This window comes from Stegostoma tigrinum, chromosome 4, assembly GCF_030684315.1.
Source record: "Stegostoma tigrinum isolate sSteTig4 chromosome 4, sSteTig4.hap1, whole genome shotgun sequence".
NCBI classification, from domain to species: domain Eukaryota; kingdom Metazoa; phylum Chordata; class Chondrichthyes; order Orectolobiformes; family Stegostomatidae; genus Stegostoma; species Stegostoma tigrinum.
The window spans coordinates 85,001,371-85,023,717 of NC_081357.1; the positions used below are offsets into that span (position 1 = coordinate 85,001,371).

Consider the following 22,347-nt stretch of genomic DNA (forward strand, 5'->3'; position numbering starts at 1 on the left):
CCTCCAAAGTCTCCACATCTTTTCTGCAATGTAGCAATCAGAATTGAATGCAATACTCTAAGTGCGGCCAAACCCGCATATGATATCTTGAGTCTTGTACTCAGTTCCCTGGCCAAGAAAGGCAAGCATGACATATACCTTTACTACCCAATCTACTTGAGATGGAGATTTCAGGGAGCAATGGACTTGAACCCCAAGATCCTTTTGCACATCAATGCTTTTCAGAGTCCTGCCATTAACTGAATACTTTTCCTGAACACGGGTCCCTGTGGAATACCACTAATCATTGGACGTCTAGCTGGAAAAATGCATTTCCACTACTGCCCTCTTTCTTGTAAAGGCAAGCCAATTCTGAATCCACAAGGCCAAGTCACCATGGATCCTATGCATCTTAATCTTCTGGATGAGCCTACCATGAAGGACCTTGTCAAAAGCCATACTAAAATCTGTGTAACCAACATCCACTTCTCTAAGCTCATCGATTGCCTTCATGATCTCCTCGAACGATTCAATCAAGTTAGTAAGACATGACCTGCCCTGCACAAAGGCATGCTGACTGTCCCTAATTAGGCCATATTTTCCCAAATGTACGTAAATCCTATCCCTAAGAATTCTGTCCAATAGTTTCCCAACCGCTGATGTGAGACTTGCCACTCTATAGTTTCCTGGATTATCCTTACTACTCTTTTTGAACCGAGGAACACATTAGCTACCCGCCAGTCCTCCTGGTCTTCTCCAGTGGCTGGTGAGGATACGAAAATATTGGTCAAGGTCCCAGCAATCTCTTCTCTTGCCTGCCTCAAAAACTTTGGGAAGATACCATCAGGTCTTGGGGACTATCCACCTTAATGCTCTTCAAGAGATCCAACATTACTTCTTCCTTGATCTCAAAATGCTCTAGCATATTAGCATGCTCCACACAAATCTGACTATCCTCCATATACTTCTCCTGGGTGAATATTAAGGAAAAGTACTCATTTAGGATCTCACGCACATCCTCTGCCTCCAAGCACAAGTTCCTTCCTATATATTTGAGTGGTCCTGGCTTATTGCTAGATACCCTCTTGTTTTTAAATGTATCTCTGCAATGCTTTAGGATTCTCTTCAACTCTACTTGCCAAGGTCATTTCATGCCACTCCTTGCTCTTCTAATTCCCTGCTTGAGTACTTTCCTGCTTTCTTTATATTGCTCATGGGCCCTGTCTGATTTTAGCTTCCTGAAATTTACATATGCTTCGTTTTTCCTTTTGACTAAATTCACAACCTCCATCGTTATCTATGGATCCTTTACATTGTTACCCTTGTCCTTCCTCCTTAGTGGAGCAAGTTCCTGGGGTGTTGATGGAGTTGCACCTATCCAGGCAATAAGAGAGTATTTCATTGCACTCCTGACTTGCACTTTGTAGATGGACAGACATTGAGGAATCAGAAGATGAGTTACTTGCATTCTTAGCCTCTGACCTGCTCATACGGCCATTTTATTTCTATGGCAAGTCCAGTTGAGTTTCTGGTCCATGGTAACCCTCAGGATGTTGATAGTGGGCAAATCATCAATGATACTGCAATTGGACATGAATAAGATGCAACTGAACTCTCTCATGGTCATTGCTTGGCATTTGTCTGGGACAAATTACACTTTTACTTTTCAGCCCAAACCTGGATATGGTTCTTGCAGTCCATGTGCAAATGCAGCATCACCATCTGAGAAGTCGCAAATGGAGCTGAATGTTGTGAAATCATCTGTGAATATCCCCACTTTGGACCGTATGAAAGGGGGAAAGTCATTGATGAGGCAGCTGAACGTGGGTGAGCTGAAGACACTACCATGAGGAATTCCCACAGAGAAGCCCTCAAGCCAACATAACTGACCTCCAACATTGTAACAGGTATGGCTCCAAACAGCAGGGAAAAAAAAATTCCAGGGCTCCTTGGTGTCTATTTTGGTCAAGTGAGGTTTGATTTCAAAGGTAATCACTCATATCTCACCTCTGGAATTCACCTTTCTCTCCATGCTTGAACCAAGGCTGTAATGAGGCTAGGAGCTGAATGCCCCTGGTGGAATATAAACTGGGCATCACTGAGCAGGTACTGCTTGATAGCTCTGTTGATAATACTTTATATCACTTTACTGATGACCAAGAGTGGACTGATGAGGCAGTAACTGGCTGGATTGGATCTGTCCTTCTTTGTGTGTACAGGACATACTGGGGCAATTTTCCACACTATTGGGTAGATGCCAGATTTGTAGCTGCATTTGAACAGCTTGGCTCAGGGAGCAGCATTCTGGGTCACAAGTCTTTTGCCAGAATGTTGTCAGGAGGCTATAGCCTTTTCAGTAACCAATGCCTTTAACCAGTTCTTGACATAACATGGAGTGAATAAAATCAGCTGAAGCCTAGCATCTGTGATGCTAGGGACCTTTGGAGGAGGGTGAGATAGATAATCGAACTGGCACTTCTGGCAGAAGATTGTTGCAAATGCTTCAGTCTTGTTTGTGGAGCATATGGGTAATTGCTAAATTGCCTGTAAAATTTACAATAAGATATGGCAGGACTGCAGAACTCAAATATGTTCTTGGATCAGATCGCTCAGCTCTTTCTAATGCAGGCCTCTTCTGTTGTTTGGCATGCAAGTAGTCTTGGCTTGAAGCATCGACAGGTTGACACCTTATTTTCAGGTAAGCCTGGTGCTGTTCCTAGCATGCCCACCTGCACTCTACATTGAACCAAGGTAGATTCCTTGGCTTGTTGGTAATAGCAGAGTCGGAGACATGACAGGCCATGACTTTGCAGATTGTGCTGGAGAATAATTCTGTTGCCCCTGACAGCCTCATGGATTCCGGTCTTGAGTTGCTAGATAGTTGCCAGTTCTAAGTCCATTCCATTTAGCATGGTGATAGTATCACACAAGAAAGAAGGGTATCCTCAATGTAAAGATGGGACTCCATCTGCACAAGGACCTTGCGGTGGTCACTCTAGCCAATGATGTATCTGCAGCAAGCAGATTGTTAAGGATGAGGCCAAGAATGGTTTTCCCTCTTGTTGGTTCACTCAACACTTGCTGCTGGCCAAGTCCAGCAGCAATGTCCTTCAGGACTTGATCAGTTCGGTCAGTAGTAAGGATAGTAGTTGGTGAAGGATTGCATTGCTCAACATTTAGGTTTGGAAGAGTCCAGGCCAGTTTAAATTACACATCAGAAATGCTCAATAGTGTGCAAAAAAGCAGGGCTGGAAGAGTGGTGCTCATGTTGTGATATTAGAGGTTGACAGGCAACAGAGAGAGAGAGAGAGAGAGAGAGAGAATCTTTGGTAAAGTAAGTAGTGTTTCTGGAACAATATGAAGCAAGGAACATCATATAGCACTAGTTTACATGGGCATCAGCAGAAACTAAGTCAATAACTTTGTCACACTGACTCACTGCTGTGAAATTAACATCACTTTCATCACCTCCTCCTCCACTCTCACCACACCCCACCGCCACATCATCAGAAAAGGACAAACAGCTAGTCATTTGCATTTGCACTCTGCTGTCCATGCAACTGTCAAGAGGAGAATGTTATTTTCACTGATAATGGGAACTGCAGATGCTGGAGAATTCCAAGATAATAAAATGTGAGGCTGGATGAACACAGCAGGCCAAGCAGCATCTCAGGAGCACAAAAGCTGACGTTTCGGGCCTAGACCCTTCATCAGAGAGGGGGATGGGGAGAGGGAACTGGAATAAATGCTATTTTCACTGTCAGGATTTTCTGGTTTAGAGGTACTTTAAGCAATTCTGCAGTAGAAGCCTATATAACTACCATAACGTAAATTCAATTGTTTTCGGCTGCCCCCAGCATTGATTTAAATAAGATACTCAGACTGTAGGCTGGACTCAATTACACATGGGGTCAACTTCCAACAGTATAACTTTATCGAAATGACAGTCATAATTTATGGGAAGGTTTAGCAGAAACAAGGATTTTCTTTAGGGTGGTAGTTAGCTTAGTCGTACAAATGTAGAACCAAAAGCTAAATATAATAGATTTGATGATTTAGATAAACACAAATATGCAATTGGGTGCACTGCTGAATTCTCATCACATGCACTCTCAATGTGTGAAGCTCAAGCGCGCAAGATAATTGGTATCATTAAGAACTCTGTCAAATAAAATACAAACACTTTGCAAGGCTTGACAATAATCTCTCTGCTGAGTCTCAGTCGCTTTACCGACAGTTTCCGTGAATCACTTAGAAAACTCTTATTGAGTTAATACCTTAAGTTCAGTAGATAAGATTTTTTGTTGGATCAACCTGTTTTAGGGGTGTTGCCCCGTTAAGAGATCTGTGTCCAGGTGGCCTGAAGGGTTTGGGTCCAGTCTTGAACAAGCTGTGAATGTCCTAAATAACGTTTTTGTCTACCTGGCATATAATTCCTGGTTCCAAAGACAGCATCAACATAACACATCCAACAATATTTTCCCCATGGTCGCTTCTGCCCTAGCCAAAAATGGTGTAAATCATATTTTAAAAATAGTCTTTTCCATTAAGAATCATGAATATCCGGACCTGGGGACTTGTCCACCTTAATGTCTTTTAGGATACCCAACACTTTCTCCTTCCTTATGCTGACTTGACCTGGAGTAATCAAACATCTATCCCTAACCTCAACATCTGTCATGTCCCTCTCCTTGGTGAATACCGATGCAAAGTACGCATTAAGAATGTCACCCATTTTCTCTGACTCGATGCACAACTTTCCTTCTTTGTCCTTAAGTGGGCCAATCCTTTCTCTAGTTACCCTCTTGCTCTTTACATATGAATAAAAGGCTTTGGAATTTTCCTTAATCATTTTTGCTGAGGACATCTCACGTCCCCTTGTCACCCTCTTAATTCCTCATTTCAGATTTGCCCTACATTCCTGATATCCTACCAAAGCTTCATCTGTCTTCAGTCGCCTAGACCTTATGTATGCTTCCTTTTTCCTCTTAGCTAGTCTCATAATTTCACCTGTCATCCATGCTTCTTTAATCTTGCCATTTCTATCCTTCATTTTCACAGGAACGTGATTAGCACACTAATCAACCTCTCTTTAAAAGAATCCAACATATCAAACGTGGATTTAACTTCACACAGTTTTTCCCAATCTACATTCCCCAGATCCTGCCAAATTTTGGTATAGTTGGCCTTCTCCCAGTTTAGAAATCTTCCTTTCGGACCACTCTCATCTTTGTTCATGAGTATTGTAAAACTTACGGAATTGTGGTCACTATTTCCAAAGTAGTCCCTTATTGTAATTTCAACCACCTGACTGGGCTCATTCCACAACACTAGGTCCAGTGTGGCCCCTTCCTGAGTTGGACTACATACATACTGCTCTAGAAAACCCTCCTGGATGCTCCTTATGAATCTTGATCCCGAACACTAAGTGAATCCCAGTCAATGTCGGGAAAATTAAAATCTCCCAACACCACCACCCTGTTGCTCCTACACCTTTCCATAATCTGTTTACATATTTGTACCTCTATCTCACGCTCACTGTTGGGAGGCCTGTAGTACAGCCCCAACATTGTTACTGCATCCTTCCTATTTCTGAGTTCTGCCCATATTGCCTCACTGCTCGAATCCTCCATAGTGCCCTCCTTCCGTACAGCTGTGATATTGTCTTTGACCAGTAATGCAACTCCTCCACCCCTTTTACCTCCCTCGCTATCTCGCCTGAAGCATTGATATCCTGGGACATCTAGTTGCCAATCACGCCCTTTCCTCAACCAAGTCTCAGTAATAGCAGTAATATCATATTCCCAGGTACCGATCCAAGTCCTACGTTCAACTGCCTTATCTACTACACTTCTCACATTTAAAAAAATGCACCTCAGACCACCTGTCCCTTTGTGTTCACCATGTACTCCCTGCCTACTCTTCCCTTTAGTCATGCTGACTTCATTATCTAGTTCCCTACAGGCTTTTGTTACTACCTCCTTTCTGTCCAATAACCTGTCCATTATTTGGTTCCCATCCCACTGCCACATTAGTTTAAACCCTCCCCCACAGTGTTAGCAAAAGCACCCCAAGGACATTGGTTTGAGTCCGGCCCAGGTATAGACTTCCAATTTGTAATCGTCCCAGCTTCCACACAACTGGTCCCAATGTCCCAAAAATCTGAACCCCTCTCTCCTGTACCATCTCTCAAGCCATGCATTCATCCTGGCTATTCTTTCATTTCATCTTCCCATGCAATTGCAGAAGGTGCAGCAGCTGACTATTTAGCTTCTTCATCCTCAGTTTCTAAGGCCCAGACTCACCTTCCAGGTGAAGCAACGTTTTGCCTGCACTTCATTCAGTCTACAGTATTCATTCAAAATATGGTTTCCTCTACATTTATAGAACTTTAGTTAGGCCACACTTGGAATATCACATACAGTTCTGGTCATCACACTGCCAGAAGGATGAGGATGCTTCAAAGAAGGCACAGAAAAGATTTACCAGGATGTTGCCTGGTATGGGTGATTTTAGCCATGATAAACTGGATCAATGCAGTTTGTTTTCATTGGAACACAGGAGGTTGAAAGGCAATCTGAACTTTCTAATATTGTGAATGGCACGGATAGAGTGGAAAGTATGAGGCTTTTTCCCAGGGTCGGAGGGGAGGGTCAATTACTAGGTGACACAGGCCAAAGTGTGGGGTATGGGACTTTAAAACAGATGTGCGAAGCAAGTTTTTCACACAAAGGGTGGTGAGTGCCTGAAATGCGCTGCCAGAGGAGGTGGTGGAAGCAGGCATAATAGCAGCATTCAAGAAGTACCTGGACAAATACATGAATAGGAAGGGAATGGCAGGATATGGATCCAGTGGGTGAAGACTGTTTTAGAATGGAGGGGCAAAATGTGTTGAAGCAGGCTTGGAGGGCTGAATGGCCTGTTTCTGTGCTGCATTGTTCTTTGTTGTATTTAGGAGATGAAAAATTGACCGGGCAACTGCTTTGCAGAAGACTTATGTCAAGTCCATAAAAATGACCCTGAGTTTCCAAATGCCTGCTACTACCACATACCACAATGTTTGCTGCCAACATTTTAACTTGGGCTTTTTGCAGTGCTCCATCGAGGCTTAGTGAAAGCTGGGGAGCAGCATCTCATCTTCTGCTTAGGAACCTGACAGCCTTCAGAACTAGAGATAATGGGAACTGCAGATGCTGGAGATTCCAAGATAATAAAATGTGAGGCTGGATGAACACAGCAGGCCAAGCAGCATCTCAGGAGCACAAAAGCTGACGTTTCGGGCCTAGACCCTTCATCAGAGAGGGGGATGGGGGGAGGGAACTGGAATAAATAGGGAGAGAGGGGGAGGCGGACCGAAGATGGAGAGTAAAGAAGATAGGTGGAGAAGGTGTGGGTGGGGAGGTAGGGAGGGGATAGGTCAGTCCAGGGAAGACGGACAGGTCAAGGAGGTGGGATGAGGTTAGTAGGTAGCTGGGGGTGCGGCTTGGGGTGGGAGGAAGGGTCCATCCCTTCCTCCCACCCCAAGCCGCACCCCCAGCTACCTACTAACCTCATCCCACCTCCTTGACCTGTCCGTCTTCCCTGGACTGACCTATCCCCTCCCTACCTCCCCACCCACACCTTCTCCACCTATCTTCTTTACTCTCCATCTTCGGTCCGCCTCCCCCTCTCTCCCTATTTATTCCAGTTCCCTCCCCCCATCCCCCTCTCTGATGAAGGGTCTAGGCCCGAAACGTCAGCTTTTGTGCTCCTGAGATGCTGCTTGGCCTGCTGTGTTCATCCAGCCTCATATTTTATAGCCTTCAGAACTAAATACTGAGTTCAATAAATTTATAGCCTGACTAACTCCTTCTATATCTTTTACCCACACCAGACCTCAGGTCCTGGCATGACATGGATTACTTATAGCACAGCCAACCAATTTTCATCCACGCATCCTATTATCCATCCAGTTTCTCTTCTTCCTTGACTTACTATCACAATCCCTTTGTCTGCCTAACATTTTTCCTTTTTCTTTCTCTGGGTTCTGTTTCCACCTATCTACTCATTCTTGCCCTGTGCCAACTACCCCTCACCAACCCTGGTTCTTCTACTGTCATCAATGTGCATACCATTTTTTCTAGGTGCTATCAATTTTGAAGAAAGATCACACTCAACTCAAAACATTAACTCTGCTTCACTCCAACATGAAGATACCAAGAACTGCAGATGCTGAAGTCAGAGTCAACACAGTGTGGAGCTGGAGGAACACAGCAGGTCAGGCCGCATCAGAGGAGTAGTAAAGTTGAAAGTTTCAGATCAGAACGCTTCTTCAGGTCTCTCCACACGTTGTCAACCCTGATGAGTTTTCTAGCAATTTCTGTTTTTGTTGCAGATTTTCAATATCTGCAGTTCTTTGTTTTATATTTGAGGTCCAACAAGTGTCTTGTTTAAGTTCAACATCATCTCCTTGCGCTCGTATCGTTTACCTATATTAGTGAATCTGAGGACTCTGTATGCTTTTTTAACTGGCCTCCTGTCCTGCCACCTTTAATGATCGCTGTGTGTATACACCTAAGTCCCTCCGTTCCTGTTACTCTTTCAGAATTGTACACCCTATTTGATATTTTTTTTAATGTTCTTCCTATCAAAGTACATCACTTCACACTTCTCTGCATTGCACCTAATTTCCCAGGTATCTAACAAATTGTCAATGTCCTTTTGGAGTTCCAAACTGTCTTCCTCACAGTTTACAATTCCTCCAGGTTTAGTGTCATCTCCTAGGCCAGATCACCCATTAAAGTAGCAGTCATAATAGATAAGATCGATCTGCATGTTTGCAGAAGGTGTGAATCATCACGGAATGATTGTGACAGGAAGATCAGCTAAAGGCAAAGGAGTCAATTTTGTGGTAGAACCGTCAGTTCAGAAAATAACTATTACTAAATGCTTCAATAGTTTTATTCAACTCTTAGGGGTCTTGTGGGATTCATTACTCAAGTCAATTTCTATTTTTGTGGTTTATGTTATCCAAATTACTTGACTGTGCAATGTATCTCTGTCCAGTTCAACTTGCTTTGACGTTGGCCTCTGTTTGACTTATGAGGTTGTCAGGTTATGGCACAGAACTCATTTAATTGATTTAATGACACATCCTGGAATTTCTCTAACCGTGATGCATGTAATTCCTAAAATTAATGCCAGTCTCATTACACAGTATATTAGCAGGAGCTCACCATCTGCTAGTGTCTGTCATTACAATTCCAAGACCAACAAAAAAAATTAAATTGTAAAGTGTCAAGATGGATACACAGAAGCATAAGGAGTCAGTATTTAAATAATCAGTGTTTAAATTTCATCTCCAACCCAAGGCCATTCAGTAACATATAACTCGGGTTTAAGTAGACTCTAGGCAGAATATCAAGACCTTGAAGGTGGCGCAAAGCACAGCAGGAGGACATAGGGACTTTAATGGGTGATCAGTTTTGTGCTGGGGTTGAAAAAGTTGGGATTGTTTTCCTTTGAAGAGCAAAAGTAAAAGGAAGATTTAACAGATTTGCTTAAAATTATGAGACATTTTGACAGAGCATTTAAATCATTTTCTCGGCATCCAAGGTGCACAGATTAAAAAAATATTAGCTTAGTGTCTAGAAGGAGGTGAGGAAAAGTGCATTTACACTGCATATGATTCTCATCAGAACTGTCATTTCTGAAAAAGCAATGAGAGCAAATGCACCAACAACGAGTCCTCTCCCTTGTGCTGTTTATGTGGACAGAGACAAATCTCTTCTCAGCTCCAAAGACCGAACAACCTTATCTGTGTTCACCACCTCTCAGGGGGTCTGGAAAGAGGGACACAAGCTGCCCATGCATCCCCGACTTAGTCTTGAAGGTAGGATGGAAATTGGTGTACAGTATTTCCCAATTAATGAGTGCAAACAGTGTGCAAATCAATGTTAAATAGGTTCTTGTCTACAGGGGCTGTGATTGCTGCTCCAGTTTTGACACACTGCTTTATCTCACAAACTCTACCCACAACTGTAATTAAGTCCTCCACTCACCACCACACTCTTCACCACTGCCACAATGGCATGCTTCAGAGGGCCCATTAAACAAACATCACTTTAAGAGTCGGCATTGACACCAAGGGAGCTCTACCAAAGGCGAATGTGGATTTCTGATCCATCCAGCTCGTGGAGAGCAGGAAATTGGCACATGATCCCATGTGGTGTCTGCTCCCAGTGCTCTTTGCACTGTTGCTTAAATTGTGTGTTGTTATCCTGGAGTATCTCTCCTCTAAGCATTCTCCATTTCTTAAGTTTCTTATTTACTCAAATGTGCCATTGAAAGGAAGTGGGCTGTAGCTCATATAACTATTATGTACCTTATCATCCAATACAACAGTGAAAGAACATGTATCTCTGCTCTTTTGGTTAATACTCTGTATTTGTGACAATAAAGGAACTGAGTTTTCAGTCAATATATGATACGCTGAAGACCAAGTGCTGTATATCAAGAGTCCATTCTTTTTAACTCGAAATGGTAATAGCTAGCTTTCCACTTTTCTGAAGATATTGACAAAGCAGAGACACAAGAATTGCCTCAGTTCTCATCAAAAGACTATCTTTCAACTTTCTATGATCCATGTTACTGGTGCTGCTGCTGAACAGCCATGTCACATACAATCCAAAGGAAAACTTGTCACAGTTTGGCTGTGGACAAAGTCAACAAGATTAGATTCTATCCTGTCTGTTTGATTGTGTGTTTGGAATTCAACACTACTTAGACTTCCAAAGTAAAAGTGCTTAAGTCCCGAAGACTTTGTGCAAGAAGTCTATATTCAGAGATCAACCTCATCACACATTCCTTCAACAACAGGTTAGATTCTGCTGCATTCAAGTCTGTTTTCCCTAATCTTGTCACCCTGATATTACATTGTGGGGTGATAAGTTGTGCTAAGGGCTAATAATTCAGGAACTCCAGGCTAATGTTTTGAACACACGAGTTCAAATCTCACTATGGCAGATAGTGAAAATTGAAATCATTAATTTCACAAGAAATCTTGAATTAAAAGCTAGTCTATGTCAATTGTTGCAAAAAAAAACTGGTTCACTAATGCCCTTTGCGGAAAGAAATCTGCAGTATTTACCTAATCTGGTCTACATGTGACTCTAGATATATAGCAGTGCAGTTGACTCTCAACTGCTGTCTGAGAAATTAAGGATGGGACATAAACACTGGCTAATGAATGAATTCAAAAAACACACATCATCATTTTCATTCTTCTGATGATAGTCTCAATAAAAATTATTCTATATTTTCATTTTGCAATTATCATGGCACCACTCAGGCTCTGAGAAAAGGTGCCGGATCATCCTGCCATGTGCTCAAGTCCTCTTTTGACATAAAAGCACTTAAAGGTTCTTTTCTGGATCACATAAATATTGAGAACCTCACTTCCAGCAGGAACACAGACATGAAAATGAGCCTTTTTAGCGTCGAGGGGAGTTCAGAAAATCAGAGCTCCGCAAGTCATTTGGCCCTGTGAACTGCTCAGCCTTCAATATGATCATGGTTGAGCATCCAAATCAGTACCCTGTTCCTGCTTTTTCTACAAACACTTTATTCCCTGTAAAACTAAGAGCTATATCTAAATCCTTCTTGAAAACATTCTATGTTTTGACCTCAACCACTCTTTGTGATTGCGAATTCCACAGGCTCACTACTCTCTAGTTAAAGAAATTGTTCTTCATCTCAGCTCCAAATAGCCCGCTGATATCCTTAAGACTGTAACCCCTGGCTCTGGACTCACTGTTTATCAAGGACATCCTTCCCACATATACCTTGTCTAACAGATGCTGAGGTTCAGAAGGTGAAGAGTATCAAGTCCCTAGGAGTGACGATAAGCGACAACTTGTTCCGGACTTCCCACGTAGATCTGACGGTCAAGAAGGCACAATAACGTCTCTTCCTCCTACAGCAGGTTGTGTGCATAAATCAGACTATCATGGAAGCCAATCTTCCATCCATGGACTCCATTTACATGGCTTATTGCTGCAGAAAGGCTGCCAACATTATCAAAGGCTCATTGCACCCTAGCACCCTACAACCACTTCCACCAGGTAGAATTTGCAGAAGCTTAAACAAACGCAACAGAATGTTCAAGAACAGCTTCTTCCCTGCTGTTACTGGACCTATGAGTGGGCTCTGTAATTTCAAATAATAGTGCACGCTCTGTGTGATGTAACTTGTATGCTCTGTCTAGTTCTTCTTCCACCCTATAAGCCATATGTCCTTGCTTACTATGACCTGCCAATACTTCTCGTGAACAAAGTTTTTCACTCTACTTAGGTATACATGAAAATAAATAAATCAAATCAAATCAAATAGAGCTTTACAGAAGTTTATAGTTTTCTACAAATTTCTTTATTCTGCTAAACTGCAGCAATAGAGTCCTAACTGATCCAATCTCTCTTCATAAGCAATTCATGTCATTCCAGGAATCAGTCTCGTAAACTCCCTCCCTTGCCAGACCATCATTCTTCAGTTGAGCAGATTAAAACTACACACAATACTCTAGGTCCTATATAATTAAAACAAGACATCTCTGGCCCCCGTACTCAAATCCTCTGGCTACGCAGGCCAACATGCCGTTTCCTTCTTCACCACCTGCTGCACCTGTGTACTTACTTCCAGTGACTGGAGTATAAAGACAAGCAAGTCTTGATGCACCTCCTCCTTTCCTAATGTATTGCCTTTTAGATCATAATGGCTTGCTACCAAAGTGGGTAATTTCACATTTATCTACATTATGCTGCATCTGCCATGCACTTGCCCACTCACTCAATTTGCCTAAATTTCTTGAAATATAAAGTTGAAGCATCTTTGCATCCTCCTCACAGTTCATCCTCCCATCCAGCTTTGTATCATGTGAAAACTTGGAGATAATGTATTTAGTTTGCGCACCTAAATCATTAATACAGATTGTGAATAGCTGGAGTACAAACACCGATCCCTGTGGTAATCCACTAGTCACTAGTTGCCACTCAGAAATGATCCACTTATTCCTACGCTTTGTTTCCCATCTGCCTATTTGTTCTCTACATATATCAATATACTACAATACCGCATACTAATCTCTTAAGTGGAACTTGATTGAAAGGCTTCTGTTGGTCAAAGTATTATGCATCTACTGGCTCCCCTTATCAACTTTATAAGTTACATCATCGAAGTATTCTAGAAGCAACAAACATGATTTCCCATTCATAAATGCATGCTGACTCTGTCTAAGCCTGACACTGTTTTTCGAGTGCTCTGCTATTAAATCTTTTATAACAGACTCTAGGATTTTGATAAATTCTTTCCTATACTTTTGCCTTCAAAAACACATATTGGATTTATCCAGTATTCCTCTTATTACACCAGCATAGAAAATCAAAATCCAATGGAGAATTGATTATGATTTGTTTAGCTTTAAATAAATCAAGTGAAAGGTCAAAGTTTATAGTAGAGATCAACATTTTTTAAATTATTATGAAATATGGACTTCATTGCTAGACATGCATTCATTGCCGACCATTAAATGCTCTGGAGAAGACAGCAGCAAGCTGCCTTCTTGACTGCCATTGTTCCGTCGAGATCAATGGACCAGGTTAGTCATTTTATTCATCAGTTGGTTGGTCTGCTCTGCTTTCAAGCTTTTTCAGGTAAAGTTCTTCGAATGCTAAAATCTGAAAGGAATGCAACTTGAATTGCAACCCTTTGCCAAGCAATTATTGTTAGGGATAGAGATAAGATTAGGGACAGGGTCAGGGTTAGATCCAGAGCCAAAATCGCAAAGCCTCACCTTCTGACTGTCACCTTTTAGTTTTGATCGAGGAGATGTCTGTCTGAGATTATTCTTTGATGTCACCATAGCTGAAGAGAAGCCATCTACTGATGAGCACTGGGGACATTAAGATTTTATCCTTCAGTCATTTATCAACTCAATAAGCGGCTATACTAGAAACAATCACTGCATTTGTTGACATCTTTTTACTTCCATCGTTTGAGGTTAATCCTGCTAATGTTGTTTTGTCTTCTAGTACGCCTCTCTCTAAACACTATCACACTGATGTTTTTGAGCCATTACAGCCAACAGTCAGAGTAATGTGTCCATCCAATGATTTTATGACATTATGTTAATGAATGAATGTGACTTGAAACATTATCTCAGCTTCATCCTGGTCTGTAGCTCTTCCTTTTCTGGAAGGGTTGTTTTTTTGAGGATAAGGATGATTTTCACCATACTTCTGGAGCAACTCTGTGTTTTGTCCAATCCCTGTGAGGAACGTAGCCAATGAGGTAAACAAGTCAGAGAATCTGAGCTGTGGTCTTGGTCTTGTTAATCCTGAACTCTTTACTAACCTGGTTTCCCAATGGAGCATGCTATCACCCTCATTAATGTAACATGAATGCATTAAGAATTTAGCATTGTTGATTTATGTAAAGAAACCACCTCTAGAATCTCACTACACTACAGATCCCTTCTCAGGTTTATGATTTCCCATTGTTTTTCCTATTCATGAACTAGCATTCCTTTTAAATATTCCTAGGGTAAATGCCATATTGAAAATGGAGTTTAGCAGCACATGCTTATTCCAACCAAATGTTCAGATTGGCAGAGGATTGGAAGGCATTTTTTATAATCTATTCATTTGATATAGGTGATGGGATTAGCTGCCTTATTGAATCATCACAGTCTGTGGCATAGCACAACATCTTTGAACACAGAATAAAAATGATGGTGTTGGACATGATTTCCTTAATCCCAATCAAAAAGGCAGTTAATTTTAGACCAGGTCTGAGTTGTCAGCTTCTTTTATCCTCAGGTCAATTTTTTCAATGTGATTCCACAGGCCTGATTTTAACCCAATCAAAATGCACCCACTTCCAAGAGTTGGATACCAGATGACCTAAAAGGTGATGTGGCTAATAGTGGCACAGTCAGGACTAGTCTCCATTAGCTGTGATGTCCACCTCTTTCTCACAAATTCTGCAGTGTGCTTGTAAGCAACAACAACCCTCCTTACTATCCCGTCATTTAATATCACCTCCAATTCAACCACAACCAAATATGGTGTCACTTGGTCATAAGACCAATTCTGAGACAGAATGGCAGAGTAGTTACAACACAGAAATAGGCCATTTGGCCAATTGTTAATGTATTGGCTTTCCAAAGGAGCAGTTCCTCTTGTGCTACTCCCCTACCTCCTCATTATAACCTACACAGTCTACTTTCCAGATAATAATCCAAATATCCCTTCAATGTTTGGCTGAATGTGACTCCACCACTTCCTCAGTCAGAACCTTCCAGATCCTAGCCGCTTGCTTTGATTCTTTCATGAGTGGGAAAAACATTTCACTATCTATGCTACCAACACCATCTTAATTTTAAATTCTCTAACAAATCTCCTCACAACCTTCTCATCTCCAAGGAAATAGTCCCAACTTCTCCAATCTATCTATGTAACTTGAGTTCCTCACCCTGGAATTATTCTTGTGAATCTTTTCCATACCCTCTAAACTGCCTTCATATCCTTCCTAAAATAGATGACAAGTACTTTTAATTAATTTATTGGCCTTTCCCTTTTCAGATTTGGTTCATTGCATTTTTCTTTCCCATACTGCCAATTCTGGCTGAGGGAAGATCTCATACAAAAACAAAAGAAGTTATAACAGGGTAAACTCATGAAGGATGTTCCTAATGAAGGGGGAATCCAGAATCTGGGTGACATTCTGAGGATACAGGGTAGGCCACTTAAGAGTTGAGACAAGAAGAAATTTCCTACATCAGAGTATTGAGCCTGTGGAATTTTCTTCTGCTGAAAGCATTGTGGTCAAAACATTGAATGTTTTCAATAACGAGTTAGACAGTTCTTAAGGCTTTGGGCTTCATAGGGTATGGGGAGAAAGCAGGAACAGGGTACTGAGTTGAATGATCAGCCATGATCATACTGAATAGCACAGAAGGCTCAAAGCGTTAAATGATCTGCTCCTGCTCCTATTTTCAATGTTTCTAGATTTCTTTGTTTATAAGTTTCTACGTTTCCTGTAATTACCCTTATGCCTATAAATTTCATTTGTAATTCAATATCCTGGTCCTCCCACTCATCTGCACCTTAAACATGTCATATCTGTGTCACAGGCTGGCAAATAAATGCAAACAATCGATCACTTCATGATATGGTAAGCTGGGCAGGCATGATGTAAATGCCATCTTAAAATGTTGGAGTTTGGAGAATGAAACTGAACACCTTACCTGGCCCCCTGGCATTCCACAGCAGGTCTCCAGTTCTATCAGTTGAGTACTGCAGTAAACCATTATTTGCTGAAGATCAAACTGTGTAAAGATGTCAGAAACACATTACAGTAGATTTTTCTTTCCTATCCTGCGTCAACCAAACAATTTAATTGTTATCATGAACTCTTCCTTTAAATGCCATTTGATCGCCATCTGAACAATCAAAAATGGTATGTCACTTAACTTCATTCAAAGAATTGAAATTCTCCAGTGGGTTTGGAATTACTTACATCGACAGGTGTCCCATCACTAACACGGACTCCAATTGTGGTTTGTCCATAGACATTGATGCTTCCTATCTCTTCAATATGTTGACTGTCGACCAGCTTACAGTCCTTGTAAAGGGACACTGATGCAGACTGCACATTTATTGCCAGCTTGTGCCAGTGACGGTCAAACAGAGAACTGAGTTCCCGCTTCTTAAACATCAAGTACAAACTGTTTCCAGATCTCCCCTTGGCGCTGAATTCTACCAGCTTTCTGCCCCCATTGATAGAGATAGAAATCTAAAAGAAGAATAGCAGTGAGATTAGCCGAGGACAGAGAGATATTCAACTCCTGTCCTGTGTGAGGTCTTGTGATAAATTATTCAGAACGATAGTTGACAGCACAGTCATTGATAGGTAAAGAATATGGATGGGATAGAGAGTTGGAACTGGAATCAATTCCATCCCATGCCTATGAAAAAGCACCCTGACTTCTGTTGCATTGAATGTTATTGTGCAGGGCTCCAGTTGATTCAACGGTTGAATTTTGCTTTAGATCAGTGCGTGAGTGATCGCTCAGATAGACATGAGGATGATATAGATAATTTTCAAGACAGCAGGTGAAGGAGAAAGTATGGTAATGCATTATCTTTGCTGATGACATTGAGGGATATGGGGATTAGCTGGTAAAGTGACATTAAGGTAGCTGGTCAGCTGTGATCTAGAATGGTGAAGGAGGTTCATTTTGTCAAATAACCTCTCTTGATCCTATAAATCTACATTTTCCACACCTTACTATTCACTAAAGGCTTATCAGGTATGGGCAGGATCGGATTTGTGGTGTCCTGCAGGAATGGATGATGCTTCCTGTCCAGGTTTATATATTAAAGAAAGGCCAGCCGTGTCATGAGCAGACAGCTATGATAACTCAATAAGTACAGCCCTAACAGGAGCCCAGAATATAACTATTGCACACTACCTTTTTAACATTAACTATGCTTGTCCAATATAAAAAAGTTTACATTTTTTTGATGGGCTTTCTTCTCCCCAGGACACTGACTGCTTGCATTGTCCGTGGGGGTTTTGAGCTATTTATCAATACACGTAGTGATCAAGACCACACAATTTGATGACACACTTATAAGATATAAGAGCAGAAGTAGGCCATTCAAGGCTTCTCCAACATTCAGTGAAATTGTAGGTGATTCCATAATCCTCAAATTCAATTTCCTTTTCCCTTGATTCACGCACTGATTAAAAATCTGTCTATCTCAGCCTTGAATATAATAAATGACTCAGCCTCGACAGTCTTTTGCAGTAAAGGACTGTCTCCCCTCTGAAGGGAGAAATTCCTCCTCATCTCCGTATTAAATGTGCGACCCTTTATTCTGAGATTATGTCCTCTGGTCCAAGATTCTCCCACAAGGATTGTCATTAGAGAAAACAGTATTAGCAGATGAATGCTGAAAATTGTGCTATAAAACACTCCACCATCTGAAATTCTAGTGCAAGTATTCACAGAGTTAAAAGGAACTGATTTAGGCAGGGATTAAAATTTCAAACTTTCCTTCCCTCAGAAACCCATACTAATAATAGCCATTGGCATCTCAAAACTTATCTTGGCTAATGAAAACACGGAGGTGAAACACTTCAAGAAATTAGAAAAAGGGAGTAAGCGAGGGACTCATCAGATAGACTCCTGAAAGGTTAGAGAGAGTGAGATAGCCAGAGAGGGACTCCCCTCCCCTTGAACCCTAATACCTGATTCCTCTTAAACTTTTCTCACTCTTTCTGACCATTATTCATTGATAATCCATTGGCCTTGCCATCTCTCTAGCCTTTTTACACACAGAATCTACATCACCGCAGAAACCATCACTGGTCTCTTTGTTGTACTATTCAGTTGGGACTTTCTTTTACACCATTCCAACACCACCATCTCCTGCACCAGCCACAGGTAAAACCCGCCATCTTCTCACTAACAACTTAAGAATCATAAAATCCCTACTGTGTGGAAACAGGCCCTTCGGCCCAACAAGTCCACACTGAAACTCAGTGCATCCCACCCAGACCCATCCCTCTTTAACCCACCTAAATCTACACATTCCTGAACACTAGAAGAAATTTAGCATGTCCACCTAACCTGCACATCTTTAGAGTGTGGGAGGAAACCGCAGCACTCGGAAGAAACCCACGCAGTCATGGGGAGAATGTGCAAACTCCATACAGACAGTTGCCTGAGGGTGGAATTGAACCCAGGCACTGGAACCGTGAGACAGCCGTGCTAACCACTGTGCCGCTGAAGTTGAACTGAACTGAAAAGGAGAACATGAACATTGAACAAAACAGCACAGGAATGGGCCCTTGGGCTCACAATGTTGTGCAGAACATGACATCAAATTTAACTAATCCCTTCAGCGGCCCTTGCTCCATATCCCTCCATTCACTGCACATTAATGTGCTTATCTAACAGCCTCTTAAACGCCTCCACTACCAACCCTGGCAGTGTGTTCCAGACTCCTACCACTTGCTGTAACAAAAACTTGCCCCTCACCTCTCTTTTGAATATCTCCCAATCTCACCTGAAACACATGCCCCCAAGTTTTAGGCAATCTGATCTACGCATCTCATAACTTTATAGATTTCTATCAAGTCTCCCCTCAGCCTTCACCGGTCTAGAGTAAACAACTCGAGTTTTTCTTGCCTCTCCTTATAGCTGATACCCTCTAATCCAGGCAGCATTCTGGTTAACATCTCCTTGCACCCTCTCCAAAGCCTTCACATCTTTTCTGTAATGATACTACCAGACTTGAACACAATACTTTAAGTGTGGCCTAACCAAGTCTTATAAAGTTGCAACATGACATCCAGACTCTTGTACTCAATTCCCCAACCAATAATGGCAAATATGCCATATGCTTTCTTTAATACCCTATCTACTTGCATGGTCACTTTCAGGGAGCAATGGACTTGAGCACCAAGATCCCTCTGCACACTAATGCTATTCACAGTCCTGCCATTAACTTTACATTTATCCTTAACATTTAATCTCCCAAAAGTGCAGCACCTTACACTTAACCCAGATTAAGCTCTATCGGTCAAGTCCCCACTCATATCTGGAAATGATCTATATCCCTCTGTATCCTTTGATAACCTTCTATAGTTTCTGAATCCATGTGGCCAAGTCACCTTGGATCCCATGCATCCTAATCTATCATCCGAACCTACCATGCGGACCCTTGTCAAAAGCTTTACTAAAATCCATCCAGACAACATCTACTGCTCTACCCTCGATTACGTTCATTACCTCTTCAAAAAATTCAGTCAAATCAGTAAGACATGATCTACCCTGCACAAAGCCATGCTGAATGTCCCTAAATAGGCCATGCTTTTCCAAATGTATGTAAATCCTATCCTTAAGTTTGCTCTCCAATCGTTTCCTAACCACCGACGTTAGACTCTGAAGTTTCCTGGATTATCCCTAACAACCTTCTTGATCAGAGGAACCACATTAGCAACTTGCCTCCAGGACCTCTCCAATGGCTTGTGAGGATACAAAGATCTTGCTTAAAGCCCCAGCAATCTCTTATCTTGCCCGTCTCAACAACTTTGGGTACATACCATCGGGTCCTGGGGACTTATCCACCTAATGCTCTTCAAGAGATTAAGTACCACTTCTTCTTGATCTCAAAATACCCTGGCATATTAGCTTACTCCATACAAATCTCACTATCCTCCATATCCTTCTCCTGTATGAATACTGACACAAAGTAATCATTTAGGATCTCACCCACATCTTCTGCCTCCAAGCACAAGTTCCCTCCTTTATCCTTGGGTGGTGCCACCTTCTCCCCATTTAGCCGCTTATTTTTGATCTATGTACAGAATGCCTGCAAATTCTCTTTAACCCAACTTGCCAAGTCATTTCATGGTCCCTTTTTGCTCTCCTAATTCCCTGATTGAGTTGCACAATACAGCACAGTACAGGTCCTTCAGTCTTCAATGTTGTGCCAACCTATTTTCCTACTCTAAGAGCAAACTACCCTGCATACCCTACATTTTACGATCATCCATGTGCCTATCCAAGAGTCGCTTAAATGTCCCTAATGTATCTGACTCCACTACCACTGCCAGCAGCACATTCCATGCACCCATCACACCTTCTGTGAAGAACCCACCTCTGACATCTCCCCTTTACCTTCCTACAATCACTTTAAAATTATGGCCCCACATAATCGTCATTTCCGCCCTGGGAAAAAGTCTCGTGCTATCGACTCTATCAGCGCCTCTCATCATCTTGTACTCCAAAATCAAGTCACCGCTCATCCTTCTTTGCACCAATGAAAAAAGCCCTAGATTCCTCAACCTTTCCTCATAAGACCTGTCCTCCAGTCCAGGCAGTCCTGGTAAATCTCCTCTGCACCCTCTCTAAAGCTTCCACATCCTACCTATACCAAGGTGATCAGAACTGAATACAATATTCCAAGTGTGGTCTAACCGGGTTTTATAGGGATGTAGCATAACCTTGTGGCTCTTAAATTTAATACTCCTCCCAATGAAAACCTTCTTAACAACCCTGTCAACTTGGGTGGCAATTTTGAGGGGTCTATGGACATGGACCCCATGATCCCACTGTTCCTCCATATTGCCAAGAATCCTGCCATTAACCCTGTATTCCGCATTTAAATTCGACCTTTGAAAATTAATTACTCCACACTTTTCCAGATTGAATTCCATCTGCCACTTCTTTGACCAGCTCTGTATCCTGTCAATGTCCTGTTGCAACCTACAACAGCCCTCTACACCACCCACAACTCCACAAAACATTGTGTCATTGGCAAATTTACTAACCCACTTTTCCACTTCCTCATCCAAGTCATTTGTAAAGATTACAAAGAGCAGGTGTCCCAGAACAGATCCCTGCGGAACATCACCGGTCACCAAGCTCCAGGCTGAATACTTTCCAATGACTATCACTCTCTGTCTTCTATTGGATAGCCAATTCTGAATCCAGACAGCCAAATTTACCTGGATCCCATGCCTCTCCCACGCCTTTCAGAATGACCGTATCATGGGGAACCTTATCAAATGTCTTGCTAAAATCCATAGACACCACATGCACTGCTCTACCTTCATCAATGTGTTTTGTTACATAGAACAATACAGTGCAGAACAGTCCCTTCGGCCCTCGATGTTGTGCCGACCTGTGAACTAATCTAAGCCCATCCCCCTACACTATCCCATCATTATCCATATGCGTATCCAAGGACTGCTTAAATGCCCCTAATGTGGCTGAGTTCACTACATTGGCAGGCAGGGCGTTCCACACCCTTACCACTCTCTGAGTAAAGAACCTGCCTCTGACATCTGTCTTAAATCTATCACCCCTCAATTTGTAGCCATGCCCCCTCATACAAGCTGAAGTCATCATCCTCGGAAAAAGACTCTCACTGTCCATCCTATCTAATACCCTGATCATCTTGTGTGTCCCTATTAAATCCCCTGTTAGCCTCCTTCTCTCCAATGACAACAGACCCAACATCCTCAGCCTTTCTTCATAGGGCCTGCACTCCAGACCAGGCAACATCCTGGTAAATCTCTTCTGCACCTTTTCCAATGCTTTCACATCCTTCCTGTAATGGGGCGACCAGAACTGCACGCAATATTCCAAATGAGGCCACACTAGCGTTTTGTCCAGTTGCAGCATGACATCTCGGCTCCGGAACTCAATCCCTCTACCAATAAAACCTAACACACTGTAAGCCTTCTTAAAAGCACTATCAACCTGGGTGGCAACTTTCAGGGATCTATGTACATGGACACCAAGATCCTTCTGCACAT

General features: G+C 42.1%; 1 protein-coding gene across 1 annotated transcript in view; it reads right to left on the bottom strand.

The window, feature by feature from the left end:
• LOC125452853 (collagen alpha-1(XXII) chain-like) overlaps positions 1 to 22,347 on the bottom strand; it is a 444,116-nt gene that overhangs the window by 348,809 nt on the left and 72,960 nt on the right. The window contains exons 6-8 of the mRNA XM_059645502.1: positions 16,531 to 16,806; positions 16,259 to 16,339; positions 13,805 to 13,903 (exon numbers count right to left, since the gene is read on the bottom strand). Coding sequence (XP_059501485.1) covers positions 13,805 to 13,903; positions 16,259 to 16,339; positions 16,531 to 16,806 — 456 coding nt within the window. The remainder of the gene's footprint in view (positions 1 to 13,804; positions 13,904 to 16,258; positions 16,340 to 16,530; positions 16,807 to 22,347) is intronic.